The sequence below is a fragment of the Procambarus clarkii genome, unplaced genomic scaffold (assembly GCF_040958095.1).
Source record: "Procambarus clarkii isolate CNS0578487 unplaced genomic scaffold, FALCON_Pclarkii_2.0 HiC_scaffold_173, whole genome shotgun sequence".
Taxonomy (NCBI): domain Eukaryota; kingdom Metazoa; phylum Arthropoda; class Malacostraca; order Decapoda; family Cambaridae; genus Procambarus; species Procambarus clarkii.
The window spans coordinates 286,309-308,972 of NW_027189206.1; the positions used below are offsets into that span (position 1 = coordinate 286,309).

General features: G+C 40.5%; 1 protein-coding gene across 1 annotated transcript in view; it reads right to left on the reverse strand.

Annotated features, from left to right (window-relative positions):
* Nucleotides 1–4,422: 4,422 nt before the first annotated feature.
* The window catches only part of LOC138361074 (transmembrane protein 272-like), a 63,332-nt gene continuing 45,090 nt past the window's right edge, over nt 4,423–22,664 (reverse strand). The window contains exons 4-6 of the mRNA XM_069320544.1: nt 21,591–21,743; nt 13,575–13,706; nt 4,423–8,093 (exon numbers count right to left, since the gene is read on the reverse strand). Coding sequence (XP_069176645.1) covers nt 7,906–8,093; nt 13,575–13,706; nt 21,591–21,743 — 473 coding nt within the window. The 3' untranslated portion in view covers nt 4,423–7,905. The remainder of the gene's footprint in view (nt 8,094–13,574; nt 13,707–21,590; nt 21,744–22,664) is intronic.

Consider the following 22,664-nt stretch of genomic DNA (forward strand, 5'->3'; position numbering starts at 1 on the left):
TCTTAGGGCGCACTTAGGAACCTTCGTAGCAAATCCACTTACGAAGAAATACACAGAGCTTCCTGAATCTAGGTCCTGTTTTTCAGTCATCATCATCAACAACTTCGATAAATTTACTGTTGAGTTGTTGTTGAATTAATTGATGATACATGTTCAATTTATTGCTGTTTACATTTGGATAATGTCTTAGTCTTTCTTAGAGACAGCCTTGAACTCGGGGATAATGAACAAGTCAATTTAATAATAGTATCAAGACTATGTTTTTCCACATTGTCTTATTTGTCATTGTCATTGTCGATGGCAAATTCCTTGGCATTCTCATTGACCACAAGCTGAATTTCCAGGGACACATTCTAAACATATCAAAAAAAGTTTCAAAAACTGTGGGCATTCTTTCTAAGATCAGATATTATGTACCACGCCCTGCCCTGGTGACTCTCTATTACTCCCTTATCTATCCATATCTCAACTATGGTATTTGTGCTTGGGGCTCTACTACCCAAAATCACTTACGTCCTCTAATTACTCAACACAAAGCTGCTATTAGGACAATATCCAATTCTGGCCCCAGACATCACTCGGTACCCCTACTCAAATCTCTGAATATGTTAGACATTAAGTCACTGCACATTCTCTCATGTGTATTATACATATATAAAACGCTAAACTATAATGCCAATCCTGATCTCAAAAGCTTCATAGAAGGTTGTAACAGAACCCATGAGCACCACACCAGAAATAAATACAGTTTTGATATTCCTAGAGTACGACTTAATCAAACCAGAAATGCTCTACAAATCAAGGGGCCCAGGATGTGGAATGACCTTCCCAACCATGTTAAAGACTGTACCTCTCTCAACCAGTTTAAGTTAAAAACGAAGCTATACCTAATAAATTCCCTGTAACTCACCTTACCCCTCTGTTGTCAACCCATGTATGTTCTTTGTTTTTTTTGTTTTTCAAATCAACGCTGTTTGAATGTAATTTTCTGTAATAATTTGTAATTGTATTTGTGCTGCTTTTTCAACAATGTTCCCCCCTCTTTTACCTCTATTTTTATTTGTACTCAACACATCTTATTCTTTTTACCCATTAGTTTTAAGCTTTAGTCATTAATGTTTTTCCTGCCCGAAACGCTTTGCGTAATAGTGGCTTTAGGCATTGTATGTACTAGCTCTATCTATAAAGCCAACAAACTTTGTAAAATCTCTTTATGTATGTACCTTACCTAAATAAAATTATTATTATTATTATTATTATTATTATTATTATTATTATTATTATTATTATTATTATTATTATTATTATCATTATTATTATTATTATTATATATGTTTACTTTGCTTGGAATTTGTATGTGGGGAACATTGCTCACCTAAGGGAGAGAGAATGAACGGCGTGTTTGAGGTATAGCGAGGACTGACCGCGATGTGTATGTATGTTTGTTTGTTTGTTTTACCACAGTGAATATGAAGCTACATTATGTTATGTCTACTAGTTGTTGAGTAAACGTTACGTTACGTTATGTGATACAAGAACTAAACAAGCTTGTGCTAATATTTTATTGTGTTTGGAATGTAAGGGCTAATCACGGTTCACATTTCAATATTCAGACATCGGACAGAAAGTTGCTCGTTACTCATAAAATGATATTTGGGCAAAGAACGATGTCATCATGTTGGTCATGTTACGTTGCAAGGTTATAAGGGTGAGAGTGATGGGGGCTCGAAAATTGACATTAGTCTTCCTTCCTCTGATGAGCTGTCAGTCTAAGTGAAATGAAAAAAGATATGTGAACAGCGACAGCAGGAGAAAGGAATTGATGTTACTTTTCCCCCTAACTATTAAATGATCTGCATAGAGAGAGAGAGAGAGTAACCACTGACTGAATGCTATGTGTATCCCTTGCAGTTGTGTTTACAAAAAATTATGATTTGTTATAATAATAAAATTGAAGACCACCTTATGACTCTCGATATTCTTAAAAAAATGCTATTTGAGCAAAGAATGATGATACCATGTTGGTCACGTTGCGATACAAGGTTACACATATGATCAGAAATAATACTAAAGGCTTTGCACAGAACATCCGGTCTGGGAAGGGTGAAGTGATGCTTGATGGTTTGGGCTTGGAAGGGGGGTAGGAGGGGGTAGGGGTTTGGTGGGGGTGGATGGGGAGAGGGTAAGGTCATCCCAGTACCTCGTCCATCTCACTACGCCTCAAACCACCATGAAGGTTAGACCCTAACGAGACGGATTGATGTTTCACTCATTCAGGAGTCTTGAACATTCTGTGACAATGTCTTGCTATGATAACGCCGTTGTGTGTTACAAGGTCTGCACAGCAGTAATTGGTGTAGGAAGAAGAGGTGATGGAGATTGAGTAGACACTCATACATTTCAATGATATTTATTTGGGCAGCAGATGTTGTGATCACAGTTAACAAGAACAATTTGTAGGTAGAGATCGCGTTTCCTGTGACAATGTGATGACTTATATTGAATTTTGTAACTAGCTCGTCATGACTGTAACTTGCTTAGCTAAAAATGAATTGTGGGGTTCAGTCCTGGACTCCTTTATGCGTCTCTGCAAGCCTTTACTGCCCATATGACGGCTTGTGTGATTGGATTGTTTAGCATCACGTAGGTAGTTCTTGACACACTGTGTAACCCCACATATAATGTAGAGAGAGAGAGAGAGAGAGAGAGAGAGAGCTGGTACACCCCATTACCGTCACTCCCCCAGTGAGAGAGGGATGGTACATGGAAGATATGACCACACCAACTACTTGGAAATGCTCTTCAGTTACCCTCTGATCAGTGGGCAGTACACACACACACCCCCCTCTGCGGACTTTGAAAAACGCTTAAGGGTAAGTGGGTAATGGTCCACATCCGTCCAGGTCTGTCACCTATACACTCCCATGCATTGTTACATAAAACAGACCTTCTCCACCAACTGTTGCCTCATCTCATTCACAACTTAAGAGTGTCTGCTCTCTCTTTCTCACCCTCCTCCTCCTCCTCCTCCACACTTCCTGCCATGTATGGCCGAGTATTACCCTCATGGATCATCACCAAACACAGCTGCATAACTCGAAGAAAATAGACTTGAAAAAACGATTAAGGCTAATGGACCACATCCCTCCTGCTGCAGCTCGCATCTCCTCCTGGACTCTGCTCTCTCCTACCCTCCTCCTCTCACATCCGGCTGTGTGCATAGCTCGAAGAAAATAATGGATGTCAAAAACCACAAATGACCCCTAAGCACTCTCACGCCGAGGGGAAGCTCCCCTCACCCTTCCCTCACCCCTCCCCCACCTGAAACAACATATCCGCCTATGTTGGGACCCCTCACACCTACACACAGCCTCTACATAGCTTTACTTACTATCATCTTTTAATCAAAACTATTATCTACACACAGGATTAAGTCTACGGCAAACACACATACATATTCATTTACTATTATCCTCATATTCTCCGATTCCTTCCTACATACTCTCCTACCCCCCAACAACATGACCCCCCATCATCCCTGACCGCATAACTCAACACCGGACGCTCACACGCGTCCGACACGCGCCAACTTCCGGGAAAAAAGCACCCCACATACTGGAAGGCCTACATACCTCAACCAGCTGTCACACCTGGGCCTAGTAGGCCCATCTGCCAGATGGTGCGCGCGGTCGTAGGCGTATATTTCACTACTCCAGACTAGTACCCGAGCTGAGAGGTATGAGATACGAGGAGAGACTACGGGAATTAAACCTCACTTCCTTGGAAGACAGAAGAGTTAGGGGGAACATGATCACCACATTCAAGATTCTCAAGGGAATCGACAGGGTTGATAAAGACAGGCTATTTAACACAAGGGGAACATGCACTAGGGGACACAGGTAGAAATTGAGTGCCCAAATGAGCCACAGAGATATTAGAAAGAACTTTTTTAGTGTCAGAGTGGTTGACAAATGGAATGCATTAGAAAGTAATGTGGTGGAGGCTGACTCCAAACACAGTTTCAAGTGTAGATATGATAGAGCCCAGTAGGCTCAGGAACCTGTACACCTGTTGATTGACGCTTGAGAGGCGGGACCAATAGGCCAGAGCTCAACCCCCGCAAGCACAACTAGGTGAGTACACTGACCTCACCACACTGACCTCATCACACGGACCTCACCACACCTGACCTCACCACACTGACCTCACCACACCTGATCTCACCACACTGACCTCACCACACTGACCTCACCACACCTGACCTCACCACACCTGACCTCACCACACCAGACCTCACCACACTGACCTCACCACACCTCACCACACCTGACCTCACCACACCTGACCTCTCCACACCTGACCTCTCCCGTCCCAGTGTTACTCAACGTAATGTGTAAAAGTTAAAGATAATTCAAAGTCCAGTTGTGGTCACCATTTATTATAACATATTTTAACATACACTTTATCTGCTAATGCAATATTATAACTAACAATGTAGACCTATTTAACATTTCAGCTGACATTTAAAGTGTTAAAATTAACATTGATACAACACCAGTCATTCTCCAACAAACATTTATATATCATTCTGCAGTTATTTGCAATGTTGCCTATTATTTGTCGGTGTTTCATTACACTGTTGCACCTGTACTTGTGTATGGCTTTAATGAGTAATAATAATAATAATAACAGTAATTATAATAATAATTTATTCGTAAAATATTCATACATATGAACACATTACTGAGGCATATATGAAGATACATGTGTACAGGTGTCCAGTAGTACAGGGATACATGTGTACAGGTGTACAGTAGTACAGGGATACATGTGTACAGGTGTCCAGTAGTACAGGGATACATGTGTACAGGTGTACAGTAGTACAGGGATACATGTGTACAGTAGTACAGGGATACATGTGTACAGGTGTACAGTAGTACAGGGATACAGGTGTACAGTAGTACAGGGATACATGTGCACAGTAGTATAGGGATACATGTGTACAGGTGTCCAGTAGTACAGGGATACATGTGTACAGGTGCACAGTAGTACAGGGATACATGTGTACAGGGATACATGTGTACAGGTGTACAGTAGTACAGGGATACATGTGTACAGGTGTACAGTAGTACAGGTGTACAGTAGTATAGGGATACATGTGTACAGGTGTCCAGTAGTACAGGGATACATGTGTACAGGTGTACAGTAGTATAGGGATACATGTGTACAGGTGTCCAGTAGTATAGGCGTACAGGTATACAAGGTTACAGGTTTACAGTAGTACAGGTGTACAGGTATACAAGGTTACAGGTTTACAGTAATACAGGGTTACAGGTGTACAGGGGTTGTTGCATGGCAAATAGCGCCACTAACACGCAAAACATTTCAGGCAAAGGTTGGCATAACTGAGAAAACAACGTCATGTTAAAATGAGGTAAACACTTTACCTCACGTGTTTACCTCGCTTTAACTTGACGTTGACAAGTTAACACATGCGAGATGTTCAAGCAAGTTAATGTTCTATTAGAATCACCTCTGAACAAACAGTTCCAAGTAGCACGGGCTATGGTGAACCCGTAGAGGGCTTGCCTGGCACAGGAGCGGGGCTGTAACAGTTCCAAGTAGCACGGGCTATGGTGAACCCGTAGAGGGCTTGCCTGGCACAGGAGCGGGGCTGTAACAGTTCCAAGTAGCACGGGCTATGGTGAACCCGTAGAGGGCTTGCCTGGCACAGGAGCGGGGCTGTGGCTGTGCTCTGAAGAATGCTACCAACAGATAAACAATATGAAGGTGACAACACCTGATATGGACTACATCATTATAGGTTCTCTAGTTTTATCAACAGTACAGCTATAGTACTTACTATTATTAATAACACCAGAAACATTACAATATACGACGGAGCATATTTAGTAAAGCCTCAAGAACACGTAACATATTGGGCACAACATAAAATAAATCAGTAAAAATTTAAAGGTTTAATGGGAGTAAATTCTTAATGGTAGTTACGTTAACAAGTTGTAAACTTGTTAATTGGTTGTTAAAAAGAGCTAACATGTACGACTTGAATATTTAGCAAATGTTATGCAATAATTAGGAGAAAATGAAGGAAGACAGCACTATACTTCTAGTACATAATATTTGTTGTATTTTGCTGTATGTGACAGTGTTACATTGTTTCATTATATAGTATATGACACAATTACACTGTTGTATTATATAAACATTGTAGCAGTGTGTTATATCCTATATTTGGACATTTTACCAACTTTATCATTGTTGAATTCCTTAAAGTTAAGAACATCTTTAACATAAATGACCACATCCCATCTCATCTACATTTATCTTAACATTACTTAGTTAATGGAAATTATAGGTTAATATTACCACAAGTTAATATTCACATAGGAAAATATTCGCATTTGATAATCTTCCTGTAGAATAATATTAACATTGGATGATATTCCAATATGATAATATTAACATAGGTTAATATTGCCATAGGTTAATATTAAAGTACCTTATAAATACACGTAAAATACCTTCAGTTAAGCCTCTCTCTGTGGCTCAGGTTAGAGGGAACTGGTTGTGGCTCAGGTTAGTGGGAACTGGTTGTGGCTCAGGTTAGTGGGAACTGGTTGTGGCTCAGGTTAGTGGGAACTGGTTGTGGCTCAGGTTAGTGGGATCTGGTTGTGGCTCAGGTTAGTGGGAACTGGTTGTGGCTCAGGTTAGAGGGAACTGGTTGTGGCTCAGGTTAGTGGGATCTGGTTGTGGCTCAGGTTAGTGGGATCTGGTTGTGGCTCAGGTTAGTGGGAACTGGTTGTGGCTCAGGTTAGTGGGATCTGGTTGTGGCTCAGGTTAGTGGGAACTGGTTGTGGCTCAGGTTAGTGGGAACTGGTTGTGGCTCAGGTTAGTGGGATCTGGTTGTGGCTCAGGTTAGTGGGAACTGGTTGTGGCTCAGGTTAGAGGGAACTGGTTGTGGCTCAGGTTAGAGGGAACTGGTTGTGGCTCAGGTTAGAGGGAACTGGTTGTGGCTCAGGTTAGAGGGAACTGGTTGTGGCTCAGGTTAGAGGGAACTGGTTGTGGCTCAGGTTAGAGGGAACTGGTTGTGGCTCAGGTTAGAGGGAACTGGTTGTGGCTCAGGTTAGAGGGATCTGGTTGTGGCTCAGGTTAGAGGGAACTGGTTGTGGCTCAGGTTAGTGGGAACTGGTTGTGGCTCAGGTTAGTGGGAACTGGTTGTGGCTCAGGTTAGTGGGAACTGGTTGTGGCTCAGGTTAGTGGGAACTGGTTGTGGCTCAGGTTAGAGGGATCTGGTTGTGGCTCAGGTTAGTGGGAACTGGTTGTGGCTCAGGTTAGTGGGATCTGGTTGTGGCTCAGGTTAGTGGGAACTGGTTGTGGCTCAGGTTAGAGGGATCTGGTTGTGGCTCAGGTTAGTGGGAACTGGTTGTGGCTCAGGTTAGTGGGAACTGGTTGTGGCTCAGGTTAGTGGGAACTGGTTGTGGCTCAGGTTAGTGGGAACTGGTTGTGGCTCAGGTTAGAGGGAACTGGTTGTGGCTCAGGTTAGTGGGAACTGGTTGTGGCTCAGGTTAGTGGGAACTGGTTGTGGCTCAGGTTACTGGGATCTGGTTGTGACTCAGGTTAGTGGGATCTGGTTGTGGCTCAGGTTAGTGAGAACTGGTTGTGACTCAGGTTAGTGGGGTCTGGTTGTGGCTCAGGTTAGTGGGATCTGGTTGTGGCTCAGGTTAGTGGGATCTGGTTGTGGTTCAGGTTAGTGGGATCTGGTTGTGGCCGAGGTTAGTGGGAACTGGTTGTGGAGACACAACACATCATCCACCCAGCCATGCTGATGGTAGAGCCACACCCAAACGTCATCCACCCAGCCACCTCTCCCGCCCCTGTCACCATCTATCTGAATTTGCAGCCCCGGAGGACGAAGGCGATGCATCCGACGATAGCGGAGATGATGAAGAGGGCGTCGAGGACGATGACGCCGACGAAGGCCAGGTTATAGAGGCTCTTGTTGCAGCCGTTCTCAAACCAGTCATGGGCGTAGTCCGGAGTCTGGCCCCAGGCTTGGTACACCCAGAAGTTCCCTGTGGGAGGAGCGGACACTGAGTCAAGTTCCCTGGTTACCCCTTACCAAACTTACTTACTTACTTACACACTCACACTCTCTCACTCTCTCTCTCTCACACTCTCTCTCTCTCTCACACACTCTCTCTCTCTCACACTCTCTCACACTCTCTCTCACACACTCTCACACTCTCTCACACACTCTCTCACACTCTCTCATTCACACACTCTCTCACACTCTCTTTCTCACACTCTCTCACTCTCTCTCTCTTTCTCACACTCTCTCTCTCTCTCTCTCTCTCTCTCTCTCTCTCTCTCTCTCTCTCTCTCTCTCTCTCTCTCTCTCTCTCTCTCTCTCTCTCTCTCTCTCTCTCTCTCTCTCTCTTCCCCCCAGATATAGTGAGTATAATGTAATGTAAACATATATAATGCAAACTGAGCAACGTACACTCTATCATATAATGCAAGCTGATCAATGTTGGTGGCCAAACTGTTGATCATATTTGGGATAACCCCTGGATACTCTGGATACTCTGGATACTCTGGATACTCTGAATATACTCAAGTGGTTCAAGTAGACTGGGGATAAACATGCAACAATAATGGATATGCTAAAACTATTGTGAATTTGCAAGTTAATTATCGAAGATTTTGTAGTATATGTAAATATACTTCAGAGTATATTATTTACAGGACACGTGACCGAACAATGCAAGATAAAGCAGTGACACAGGAAAATAGTTCTATACCACTCGCCCGCTAGGGGGGCCTCGCTAGAAGGAAAGTGTAGGGTCAACAAGGGCCAAAGTGTAGGGGTCAATAAGAGCCAAAATGTAGGGTCAACTTGGGCAAAAGTGTAGGGTCGACAAGGCAAAGGTGTAGGGGTCAACAGGGGCCAAAGTGTAGAATGAACATTGACCAAAGTGTAGCGTAATTAGGGGCCAAACTGTAGGGTCAGCAAGGACAAAAGTGTAGGGTGAATATGGGCAAAAGTGTAGGGTGAACATGGGCAAAAGTTTAGAATCAACAAGGGCCAAATCGTAGGGTGAACAGGAGGCCAAAGTGTAGGGTCAACAAGGGGTCAAAGTGTAGGGTCAACAGGGGTAAAAGTGTAGGGTGAACATGGGCAAAAGTGTAGAGATAACATGAGCTAAAATGCAGTGTCTACAACACTACAGAGTCAATAAAGTGTAAAGTCAACATGGACCAAAGTGTAGAGTCAATATGGGCAAAATTTTATGTTTAACATAGGTAAAGGTGTAGGGTCAACAAGGGCCAAAGTGTAGGATCAAAATAGGCCAAAATGCAGTGTTTACATGGGCTAAAGTTCAGGGTCAACATAGGCCAAAGTGTAGGGTGCACATGGGCTAAAGTGTAGGGTCAACACTGACCAAAGTGTTGGATGAACAAGGATTAAAGTGGGGGTGAACAAGGGCCAAAGTGTAGGATTAACAAGAGCAAAAGTGTAGGGTCACCATGGGCCAAATTGAAGGGTAAACAACGGCCAAATTGTTTAGTGAACAAGAGCCAAAATTTTGGGTCAACATGAGCCAAACTTTTAGGTCAACATTTGACAAAGTTTAGAGTCAATATGGGGCAAACAGTAGGATCAACACGTGCCCAAGTGTAGTGTCAACAGGGTCCAAAGTGAAGGGTCAACACGGGCCAAAGAATAGGGTCAACATAGGCCAAAATGAAGTCAAGATGGGCCAAAATGAAGACAACATGGGCCAAAGTGTAGAGTCAACAACAAAGTGTGTTTTGCACAAACAACAGGGCTCCATCAAGTAGCATATAATCACCACACACACACACAAAGGGACGATCACCAAAATATTTTGGTGATCGTCAAAATATTTTGACGAGCAACAACGAAATAATTGATAGATACAATGACAATAGAAGATAAGACATCAGTGAAGCGCTGCATATCAAGAAATCTAGTAAAGCTAATACACAATTACTCATAATACACAAATATAACTGAAAAAAACTAGGATTTACCTTTGCTCTCCCTGGTATGGGAACATCATAGTTTCTTTTTGCCCTCCTTATCTCTTTTTTAACATTTCTAACCAGTTGTACGAATTCTTGTTCTAAATTGACTTCCAATTCTTAATCTTTTTGTACCAAGCATTATTTCTACCTATGAGGTTCTTCAGATCCTTTGTTATCCATTTCGTGTCATTAATATTCGATCTATTCAATTTGTATGGTATACTACGTTCCTATGCTTTGCTTAGAATATTTTTAAATAAGTTATATTTTGAATCCACATCGAAATCCATTTTTACGTCACCTATCGCTGGGTTCACGTCTCACTCCAAGACCGGCCCACCCCCCATGCCCAAGACTTTTCAATCTATTTGACCCCAAAAATTTCTTTGGCTATTAAAATCAGCTTTTCGAAAATCTAGCACTTTAACAGAATTTTCTCCTATAGATCTATTCCATTCTATGCTAAATCTGATTTCATTGTGATCTGATCAATTTGTGTTTAAATCTGATTAATTTGTATTTCCCTGTTAGTTAACATTATATCTATAATATTTTTTCTTACGTTGGTTCCTTAATGTGTTGCGTAAGAAAGCAATCGTCAAATAATTCTAGAAAATCTTCTGCTTCATTATTCCCTAATTGTTAAACCGGTTTATTCCACTAAAATTAGTCACCCCATGACACACATACTGCTAGACCTAGATGCTCTAGATATTTTATCCCATAGATGCTTTGCTTCCATTCTTTCTAAGAAAGAATATATATAACAGTATATAACTGTGGCCTGTATATAACTACTATTATAAGATTATTTGCTTATTCGTTTAATTATAGCCAAATAGTTTCAGAGTGTGTGGCTCAGTTTTGATTCCCTCTTTGAGACTACATTTCAAATTTTTCCCTAACATATACGGCTACTCTCCCTCCTCGTCTAATATATCTATCTGTGTGAAATAGTTTAAATCCATTTATTTGATATTCAGCTAATAGTTCTCTATTTTCTACATTCATCCACGTTTCGGTAAGTGCAATAATATCTAATTTTTCTGTGGAGACAAGAGCATTTAAATCCTTTATTTTGTTTCTTAGACTTCTACTGTTAGTGTAATATACCCTAAGTGTACTGTTATTTTGAGGCCCTTCTCTTTCCCTGAACATTTTGCCAATTTGTTTCCCCCACAATCACATACTCTTATTTCCTCCTTTCTCCAAATCAATTCTCATACCACTATCTACTAACAGCTTAAACCCAAACCCAAACAAACGCCTCCAACCACTGGTTCCAACGGTTTTGCAACAGCAACAACCCCAGCCCTGGATAGATGCAGACATTATTTACTTTATTTACAATTACAGACATTTAGAAAATTATGAGAATTCCTAAAACAAATGTCGACACATTAGGTAATGTTGTGTCATATACGGACTTACACCTCACAACTGCAGGCATATACAGTCTGATATACCCTACAGTCATTCACATGTAATGCAGGGACACTCGACAAGCCGCCGGCTTCCTCTCTTCATCGAGGCCATTAGTGTTAGTGGCTCTCAGGAAACTCAGATAAACACCTATAGCTCTGCTGTTCAACAAATCCCTTGAGTGTCATACCTTCCCTGATATCCTTAAAAAAGCAAGAGTAACGCCAGTTCATAAAGGAGGTAATCCGGAAGACATAAACAATTATAGACCAATATCAAACCTACCCATACTATCAAAAATATTTGAAAAAATTATCTACAAACAGCTCTACTCCTATTTCGTAAAATTCGACATTCTTAGCCCCTGTCAGTTTGGCTTCCGCTTCCAAAAGAGTACCAACGATGCAATTATTAGTCTCCTTGATATAATTTACTCAGCCCTTGACAAAAATGAGTTTCCGATTGGACTCTTCATTGACCTGAGAAAGGCCTTTGATACTGTTAATCACAATTACCTCTTACGTAAACTCCATCATTATGGAATCCGAGGCCATGCACTGGACTATACCCAATCCTATCTTAGTGATAGACACCAATGTGTAGCCATCAATAATATAACCTCTCCCACTCTACCAATAACCGTTGGAGTGCCACAGGGCAGCATTTTGGGACCTCTTCTATTTCTTATATACATCAATGATCTGCCTAATGTCTCTAACATTCTGAAACCTATTTTGTTTGCTGATGATACTACCCTCATCTACTCTAACCCCAACCCACATACACTAAATAATGTTGTTAATAATGAACTAAAAAAAGTCCACTTATGGATGTCAACCAACAAACTAACACTTAACATAGAAAAGACCTACTACATCTTATTTGGAAGCAAATCTACAAATGCAATTCAGCTTCAGATAGACAATGTAAACATTAGCAATAAAAATGATGGAAAGTTTCTCGGCCTAGACAAGAAACTCAACTTCAGTACCCACATACAACACATAACTAAGAAAGTCTCTAAAACAGTTGGTATACTCTCCAAAATCAGATATTATGTACCTAACTCTGCTCTCATCTCTCTATATTATGCACTAATCTATCCCTATCTTAATTATGGTATCTGTGCATGGGGTTCAACCACTGCAAACCACCTCAAGTCCATCATCACCCAGCAAAAATCTACTATCAGAATAATAACAAATTCTGCTTTCAGACAACACTCAGCCCCCTTGTTTAACTCCCTAAACATGCTAAACATAATCTCACTCCACAAATTCTCTTGTGTCAACTACATTTACAAAACCCTGCTCTTAAATGCAAATCCTGCTCTGAAACTCTCCCTGGACAGATGTAATAGGACCTATTATCACCACACCAGAAATAAATATCTCTTTAAGTTTGACTTTGGGGATATCAATCTGTGTAAACACTCTATGCAAATAAAGAGACCCAGTCTATGGAACTCACTCCCTATTGAATTGAAAAGCTGTCCAACTTTTGCGTCATTCAAAAACAATACTAAAAAGTACCTAATTTCATCTTCATAGTTTTTTACCTTTTGCTTTAAAATTGCACTGTATCTATTGCTACCCAATCTCCCAATCTTTATGTACCCAATCCGAACATCTTTACCATTGTGATCATTGCTGTCTTCTTATATGTGCTGTCAATCTGCTGTATGGTGTCTATTAATCTTGTTTAAATTACCAATCAAGCTGTCAATGTAATCAATCAGAGCTTTAATATACCATTGTGCTTTAATATACTTACTAATCTCTCTCATCTCATTTTTTTTTCTTGCAATGTATTTATCATTTTATTAATTCTGCTAGAATTTACCTACTTAAAATTATCTGTTAGATTAAGGATCTGCCGGAAACGCTGCGCGTACTAGTGGCTTTACAAGATTGTAAATACTATACTATGTATTCTCACAAACCCAATGTACCTTATTGAATATAAATAAATAAATAAATAAAATAAATAAAACATGCACCCTCGCGCCCCCTTACAGACATAATCACACATCGTACACATATATACAGATATACACATCTTACAAACAGTCTTCGACTTACCTGTAGCGAACCAGACGACAGTGACCACGGAGACGACAAAGCCGACGACCTTTACTGGGAGTGAGACTTGACCCTTGCTGGAGCTGTGCTTGGCGGCGCCCCCAATACCTATACCAAACACCATCACCACACCTGCGTAGTTAAGGCAGTACTTGGTTAGTACACGGGTGAGTGGGTGGGAGAGTAACTGGCTAAACACCAGGTAACTATTCCGACCCTGGAAGAGTACACATTTAGTATTAGGGTTAGTGGGTGGAATAGCACACAGTTAGTACCAAAATTTCTGGTTTGAATAGTACATAGTTAGTACCTGTAAGTGGTACACATAAGGAGTACACATTTATTACCAGTGTTGGTGGAATAGTACCCAGTTAGTACCAGGGTTAGTGGGTGGAATAGTACACAGTTAGTACCAGTCTTAGTGGGTGGAATATTAAAATGTTACTACTAGTGTTAGTTGGTGGAATAGTACACAGTTAGCACCAGTGGTAAAGGGTGGAATAGCAAACAGTTAGTACCAGTGCTAGTGGGTACTAGTACACAGGTAGTATTAGAGATAGTGGGTGGAATAGTATAAAGTTAGCATTAGTGTAGAACGTGGAATAGAACATAGTCAGTACTAGTGTTAGTGGGTGGAATAGTACACAGTTAGCACTAGTGGTAAAGGGTACAATAGTACACAGTTAGTACAAGTGTTAGTGGGTTGAACAGTACACAGTTAGTATTAGTGTTACTGGGTGGAATAGTAAACAGTTATCAAAAGTGGTAAAGGGTAGAATATCACACAATTAGTACCAGTGTTAGTGGTTGGATAGTACACAGTTAACACCAGTGGTAAAGTGTGGAATAATACACAGTAAGTACCAGTTTTAGAGGGTGAAATAGAACACAGTTAGTTCCAGTGTTAGTGGTGGAATAGTACAAACTTAATACCAGAGTTATTGGTTGGAATAGTACACATTTAGTACAATGGATATTAGGTGGAATAGTACAGAGTTAGTACCAAGAATATTTGATGGAAAGTTAGTACTAGTGTTACTGGGTGAAATAGTACCCAGTTAGTTTCAGTGTTAGTGAGTGAAATAGAACACAATTAGTTCCATTGTTAGTGGCAAGAGAAGTACACAGTTAGAACGAGTGATTCTGGGTAGAATAGTACACAGTTAGTACCAGGATTAGTGGGTGGAATTGTACGCAGTTAGTACCAATTTTAGTGGTTTGAATAGTACACAGTTAGCACCAGTAGTAAAGGGTGTAAAAGTACACAGTTAGTACCAGGGTTAGTGGGTGGATAGTACACAGTTGATACCAGTGTTAGAGGGTGGAATAGTTCACAGTTAGTTCCAGTGTCAGTAGGTGGAATAGTAAAAAGTTAGTACCAGAGTTATTGGGTGCAATAGTACACATTTAGTACAATGGATATTAGGTGGAATAGTACACAGTTAGTACCAATGTTAGTGGGTAGAAAAGAATACATTTAGTATTAGAGTTATTAGGTGGTATAATACATAGTTAGAACCAGGGATATTAGGTGGGAAAAAACACAGATAGTACCAGTGTTACTGCGTGGAACAGTACAAAGTTAGTATTAGAGGTAGTGGGTGGGATAGAAAAGAGTAGGTATTAGGATAGAGCGTGGACAGTTAGTATTTGGGCTAGTGGGTGGAATAGTACACAGTTAGTACCAGTGTTAGTGGGTGGAACTCTACACAGTTAGTACCTGGGATATTAGGTGAAATAGTACACAGTTAGTACTAGTGTTAGCGGGTGGAATAGTACACAGTTACTATTTGAGTTAGTGGGTGGAATAGTGCATAGTTATTATTAGGGATTGTACGTGAAATAGTATACAGTCGGTATTTGGGTTAGTGGGCGGAATAGTACACAGTTAGTACTAGTGTTATTTAGTGAATAGTACACAGCCGGTGTTTGGGTTAGTGGGTGGAATAGTACACAGTTAGTACTAGTGTTATTTAGTGAATAGTACACAGTTAGTACTAGTGTTATTTAGTGAATAGTACACAGTTAGTACTAGTGTTATTTAGTGAATAGTACACAGTTAGTACTAGTGTTATTTAGTGAATAGTGCACAGTTAGTACTAGTGTTATTTAGTGAATAGTACACAGTTAGTACTAGTGTTATTTAGTGAATAGTGCACAGTTAGTACTAGTGTTATTTAGTGAATAGTACACAGTTAGTAGCAGGGTTAGTGAGTGGAATAGTATAGAGTTAGTACCAGGTTTACTGGGTGCAACAGAACACAGCTAGTAACAGTGTTAGTGGGTGGAATAGTACATATTTATTACCAGTGTTAGTGGTGGAAAAGTACATAGTGCCAATGTAAGTGGGTTGAACAGTACGCAGTTAGTACCAGTGTACTAATAGAACCACAGTTAGTTCTAGGTATATTAGGTGGAAAACTACACAGTTAGTACCAGTGTTAGTGGGTGGAATAATACACAATTAGTACAGGTGTTAATGGGTTGAACAGTACACAGATAGTACAAGGGAATATTTAGGTGGAACAGTACGCAGTTAGTACTGGTGTTAGTGATCTTGTAAATATCTATTATATTTACATTTTACAATTTACAAGGTAAATTTTTTACTGTATAAAGTGCAGATTTGTTTAAGAACATGTAAGAGAATGCGGTGAACATACGGAGAACTTGACAAAGAACACAGTGAACATAGAAGAGTGCGAAAATATGATTTGAACTTGCAGAGAACATTCTGAGAAAAAGAGAATATGACAAAGAGCACATAAAACATGTAAGAGAAGGTGATGAACCCAGTGAACATGAAAAGAACTTTAACTGAACATGTTAAGAACATTTTCACAGAACACAGTGAATATGGAGAGAATATACAAGATACAGTAAGATTAATGAAGGTTTGGATAATTTGGGAAATGGGCGAGATGGAGGGGGGGAATAGGGGGTGGGTGAGGGAGAGATGAAGGAAGAGTAAGGGGGAGAGGGCGTTCTCCCCCTTACCAGTGGGGGGAAAGAGAGGAAAATAACGGCGAAAGGGAGTTGGGGAAGGTAAGGGGTGGGGAAGGTATGGGGTCGGGAAGGTAAGGGGTGGGGAAGGTAAGGGAGGGGAAAAGGTAAGGTGCGATATGACCGTGTGATTATTATTATTACTGTGTGAATGATTATTTACATAGCTGAGTAAAACAGGGTTATTGAAGGACAGGATATGTTACTTTGATAAGGTGATAGACTGGGGAGCTTCTTGATCTGAAATACTAAGCTTGATGAACTAAAGTGGAGGACGGGAATTGGAGCTCGGTAATTTCTTTGGTATATTTTACAAGATCTGAAATATATTGGAGTTTTAAATCTCAGAGGATTTGGACTGGTAATAATTAACTAAGGAGGAAGGCAAGAGCTGAAACTCTGTAACTACCATGGTCTTATTTACTACATCTGAAATAACTATGTTTTAAATTTCAGGAGATTTGGTTAGCTACTTAAGAAGATACGAAAGGGAACTAGGGTGGGGGAGGGGGGGGGGGACGTTAGCTAGAACTTGCTTACTGACTCGATCTGATTTACTATGTCCGAAAAATACTGGGGTTTAATCTTGAAGAAAATTATCAGACAGGAAAGAAGTTATTCAAATAAAGTAAGATGGGAGACAAAAACTGGAGTTCATTAACTAAATCGTTGTATTGCACTATGTCTGAAGTACAGCGGTGATAAATTTCATGGAAATTATTCAGGTATTAACGAAGATACGAGAGAGGGTTAAGGTGGGGGACAGGCGCTGGAGCTCGGTAACTAAATTATTGTAATTTACAAGTTCTGAAATACAGCGGGTTTAAATTTCAGGGAAATTGATCTGGTATTGACAGAGTTGTAACAGTAAAGTAAGGCGGAGGACAAGAGCTAGAACTCGATAATTGTTCGGATCTATTTTAATAGGTACGAAATATAGCTGTCTTTAATTTCAGGGGATTGGACTGTTAGTAAGGAAGTTATGGGGGGTAAAGAAGTGCAGGGAATAGGAGCTAGAACCTGCTTACTGACTTGATTTGATTTATTACGTCTGAAATACACTGTTTAAAATTGAACTATTCATAGCGAAAATGGACTTATAAATGCGGTCTTTGACTAATTTCGGTCTTTAACTGGACTCTGAATAATTTTGGGTCTCAAATGGGACTCTGACGAATTTTGGTCTTAAAATGAACTCTGACGAATTTTGGTCCCAATCTGGACTCTAACAAATTTTGGTCTCAAAGTGGACCCTGTAATTTTTTTATCTTAAATGGTCTCTGACGAATATTAGGTCTCAAATGGTCTCTGAAATTATTTCGGTCTTTTAATGATCTTTGTTATATGTCGGTCTTCAACTAGTCTCTGACTAATTATGGGCTTAAACTGAGCTCTGAATAATTTTCGTTTTTTTTAGTGATGAAACAGCTATAAATGGATATACAAACTAAAAGTCACGGCTAAGATGTCCATTTTCCTTAAACTTCTATGCTTATATGAACTCTGAAAATGGTCTTTGAAATATTTTGGTCTTTTACTGGATTTTGAAGAAATTCGGTCTTTAACTGGTCTCTGACTAATTTCGGTCTTTCAATGATCTCTGACAAACTTCGGTCTTCAAATGGTCTAACTAATTTCGGTCTTCTACTGGACTCTGAATAATTTAGGTCTTATATTGTTGAAAGAGCAGAAAATGATTATAAAACAAAAACATACTGCTAAGATGTCTATTTTCCTTAACATAACTTCTATGACAATATCCTCTGAAAATGTTTTATTTTTTTAATATTTTCGGTCTTAAACTCTTAAATAAACTTCTATGATCATATGAACTCTGAAATACTTTCATAAAACTGAACTCTAAATTATTTTTGAATTTCTCCCATAAGAAACCTTCAAGAATGAATAAGTGATTTTTGGTCTGAATTTTCCCCATAAGAACTCTTCAAGTCCAAAATCTGGCCCTTTTGTCTCGAATTTTCCCCATAAGAAACCTTTAACTCCAAATCGGGCCCATCCCCCTAAAAAAAGGCCTCATACGCTGCCATCCCTACTACTGAATAGTACCCAGAATAACAGTGTTAGCGGGTGCAATAATACAGAGTTAGCACCAGTGTTATTGGGTGGAATAGTACATAGTTAGTATAAGGGTTAGTGGGTGGAAAAGTACACTGTTAGTACCAGTGTTAGTTGGTGGAATAGTACCTAGTTAGTACCAGTGTTAGATGGTGGAATAGTATCTAGTTAATACCAGTGTTAGTTGGTGCAATAGTACCTAGTTAGTACCAGTGTTAGTTGGTGGAATAGTACCTAGTTAGTACCAGTGTTAGTTGGTGGAATAGTACCTAGTTAGTACCAGTGTTAGTTGGTGGAATAGTACCTAGTTAGTACCAGTGTTAGTTGGTGGAATAGTACCTAGTTAGTACCAGTGTTCGTTGGTGGAATAGTACCTAGTTAGCACCAGTGTTAGTTGGTGGAATAGTACCTAGTTAGCACCAGTGTTAGTTGGTGGAATAGTACCTAGTTAGTACCAGTGTTCGTTGGTGGAATAGTACCTAGTTAGCACCAGTGTTAGTTGGTGGAATAGTACCTAGTTAGCACCAGTGTTAGTTGGTGGAATAGTACCTAGTTAGTACCAGTGTTAGTAGGTGCAATACTACACAGTTAGTACCAGAATTAGTGGGATGAATAGTATACAGTTAGTATCAGTGATAGAGGCTGGAATAATACACAGTGTCTGTGTTAGTGGATGGAATAGAACACAGTTAGCATTAGAGTTAGTGGGTGGAATAGTACACAGTTAGTATTAGGGAAAGCGTAGAATAGTACACAGTCAGTATTTGGGTTATGGGTGGAATAGTGCAGAGTTAGTACCAGTGTTAGTGAGGGGAATAGTACATAGTTAGAATCAGAGTTAGTGGGTGGAATAGTACACAGTTAGTATCAAGGATAGAGGTTGGAATAGTACACAGTTAGTGCCAGTGCTATTGCGTGTAATAACACACAGTTAGTAGCAGTGTTATTTAGTGAATAGTACATAGGTAATACTAGGGTTAGTGATTGGAATAGTACACAGTTAGCACCAAGTTTAGTGGGAGCAATAGTACACATTTATTACCAGTGTTAGTGGTGGAAAAGTACAGAGTTAGTACCAATGTTAGTGGGTTGAATAGTACACAGATAGTTCCAGGCGATGTTTAGGTGGAATAGTACACAGTTAGTACAAGTGCTAGCGGATGGAAGAACAGTACACAGATAATATCAGTGTTAGTTGGTTGAATAGTACACAGTACCTGTGGTATTGGGTGGAATAGTACACAGTTAGTACCAGTTGCAGAGAGTAGAAAAGTACACAGTTAGTACCAGTGTCAGTAGGTGAAATAGTAGACAGTTACTACCAATGTTACTGGGTGGAAAAAATACATGTAGTATCAGAGTTATTGGGTGTAATAGTTCAAGGTTTGTACTAGTGGTAAAGGGTGTAATAGTTCAAAGTTTGTACCAGTGTTACTGGATGCAAAGTTAGTTCTATTGGATGCAAAGTTAGTTCTATTGTTAGTGGGTCGAATAATGCAGTGTTATGGTAACTGGGTGGAATAGTACACAGTTAATAATAGTGCTATTGAATGAAATGGTACACAGTTAGTTCTAGTGCTATTGGGTGCAATAGTACACAGTTAGTACAAGTGCTAATTGGTGGAATAATACACAGTTAGTACCAGTGCTAATGGGTGGAATAGTACACAGTTAGTACCAGTATTAGTGGGTGAAATAGTACCGAGTTAGTACCAGTGTTAGTGTGTGGAATAGTACACAGTTAGAATTAGGGTTATTGGGTGGAATAATTCACAGTTAGCATTAGTGTTAGTGGGTGTAATAGTACACAGTTAGTACCAGGGGTTAGTGGATGGAATAGTACAGTTAGAACGAGTGATAGTTGGTGGAATATTACACAGTACTGGTGTTAATGGGTGGAATAGTACACACACACAGTTAGTACCAAAGTTAGAGTATGGAATAGTACAATTAGTAACAGTGATAATAGAGGGTAAAATATTACACAGTTAGTGCCAGTGTAATAGGTGGAATAGTACACAGTTAGGACCAGTAGTAAAGGGTGGAATAGTGCACAGTTAGTACCAGTACTAGTGGGTGGAATAGTACACAGTTTGAACCAGCGTTACTGGATACAACAGCAGGATCTCATTATGAACAACAACAGGAGCAGCTCACCCTGAACAACAACAACAGGAGCAGCACTCCCTGAACAACAACAACAGGAGCAGCACTCCCTGAACAACAACAACAGGAGCAGCTCACCCTGAACAACAACAACAGGAGCAGCACTCCCTGAACAACAACAACAGGAGCAGCACTCCCTGAACAACAACAACAGGAGCAGCACTCCCTGAACAACAACAACAGGAGCAACTCACCCTGAACAACAACAACAGGAGCAGCACTCCCTGAACAACAACAACAGGAGCAGCACTCCCTGAACAACAACAACAGGAGCAGCTCATCCTGAACAACAACGACAGGAGCAACTCACCCTCAACAACAACAACAGGAGCAGCTCACCCTGAACAACAACAACAGGAGCAGCACTTCCTGAACAACAACAACAGGAGCAACTCACCCTGAACAACAACAACAGGAGCAGCTCACCCTGAACAACAACAACAGGAGCAGCTCACCCTGAACAACAACAACAGGAGCAGCTCACCCTGAACAACAACAACAGGAGCAGCTCACCCTGAACAACAACAACAGGAGCAGCTCACCCTCAACAACAACAACAGGAGCAGCTCACCCTGAACAACAACAACAGGAGCAACTCACCCTCAACAACAACAACAGGAGCAGCTCACCCTCAACAACAACAACAGGAGCAACTCACCCTGAACAACAACAACAGGAGCAGCTCATCCTGAACAACAACAACAGGAGCAGCTCACCCTGAACAACAACAACAGGAGCAGCTCATCATGAACAATAACACTAGTGTCTCACCTTGAACAATGAGCCAAATTGGGATCATTGGCTCAATTTTACAACGATTAATATTTAAGGCTCCCATGATGATGAAGGCGAAGCCGAAGACCGGGATGATGATTCCAGCAGCGATGATGACCGGCCACTGGATCAGCGTCGCCAGGCAGCCTCCTGTAGGCACCAGAAGCAAGGGATTACATCTCTAACATGGTGTTGCTGCGGCTGGCAGCCTCCTGTGGGCACCAGAAGCAAGGGATTACATCTCTAACATGGTGTTGCTGCGGCTGGCAGCCTCCTGTGGGCACCAGACGCAGGGGATGCGTCTGGTATCCACAATGTTACAATATTAGTCAATATTAGAAGTCAATATTTGTCACGATGATGGCATAAAAATAACCTATGATCTATCATTATCGAAATATTTATTATGGATAAAATATCTGAAATTTAGGGAGCATGTCTTACTTAACAGGTACTTATAATCTAGAAAATGTTCTAGTTCCCCAACATAAGTTTCATGATTGGATTTGAGAACAAAATGATTTGAGATTATGATTTCAGAACAAAATGATTTGAGATTATGATTTCAGAACAAAATGATTTGAGAACAAAATGATTTGAGAACAAAATGATTTGAGAACAAAAACATTGGCTTAAAAGTTTCTATTTCTTATTTATAGACAAGCTTGGCTTTCTCCAGGTGAGTGACTAGGTGTGTTGAGCAATGCATGCTTGTAAGGAGCGTTGCAAGTGGAAGTTCAGAACACCTTCCCAGGAGGTGGAGACTCCACAGTCTTGCCCCAAGGTCTTGCTTAGATGTGTTTCATTTACAACTTTTTTTACTCTCCCTTTTGTGACGGAACAGGAAGATGAGAGAGAACTGGTAAAGGAAGGTGGCTCAGGGAGAGAGCAATCAGCCCCAGTCACTTGCATCTTGCTCGTTAAGTGAAAAGCAAGAGGGTCAACCTTCATTATGAACTGGTAGCTACAGAACCATAAGTGAGAACCAAGGTCAACCTTCACCATGACCTGATATTATAACATTGAAACACTGTCGACTGAACAGTATGATTAGCCTAAAAGGAAGCACCA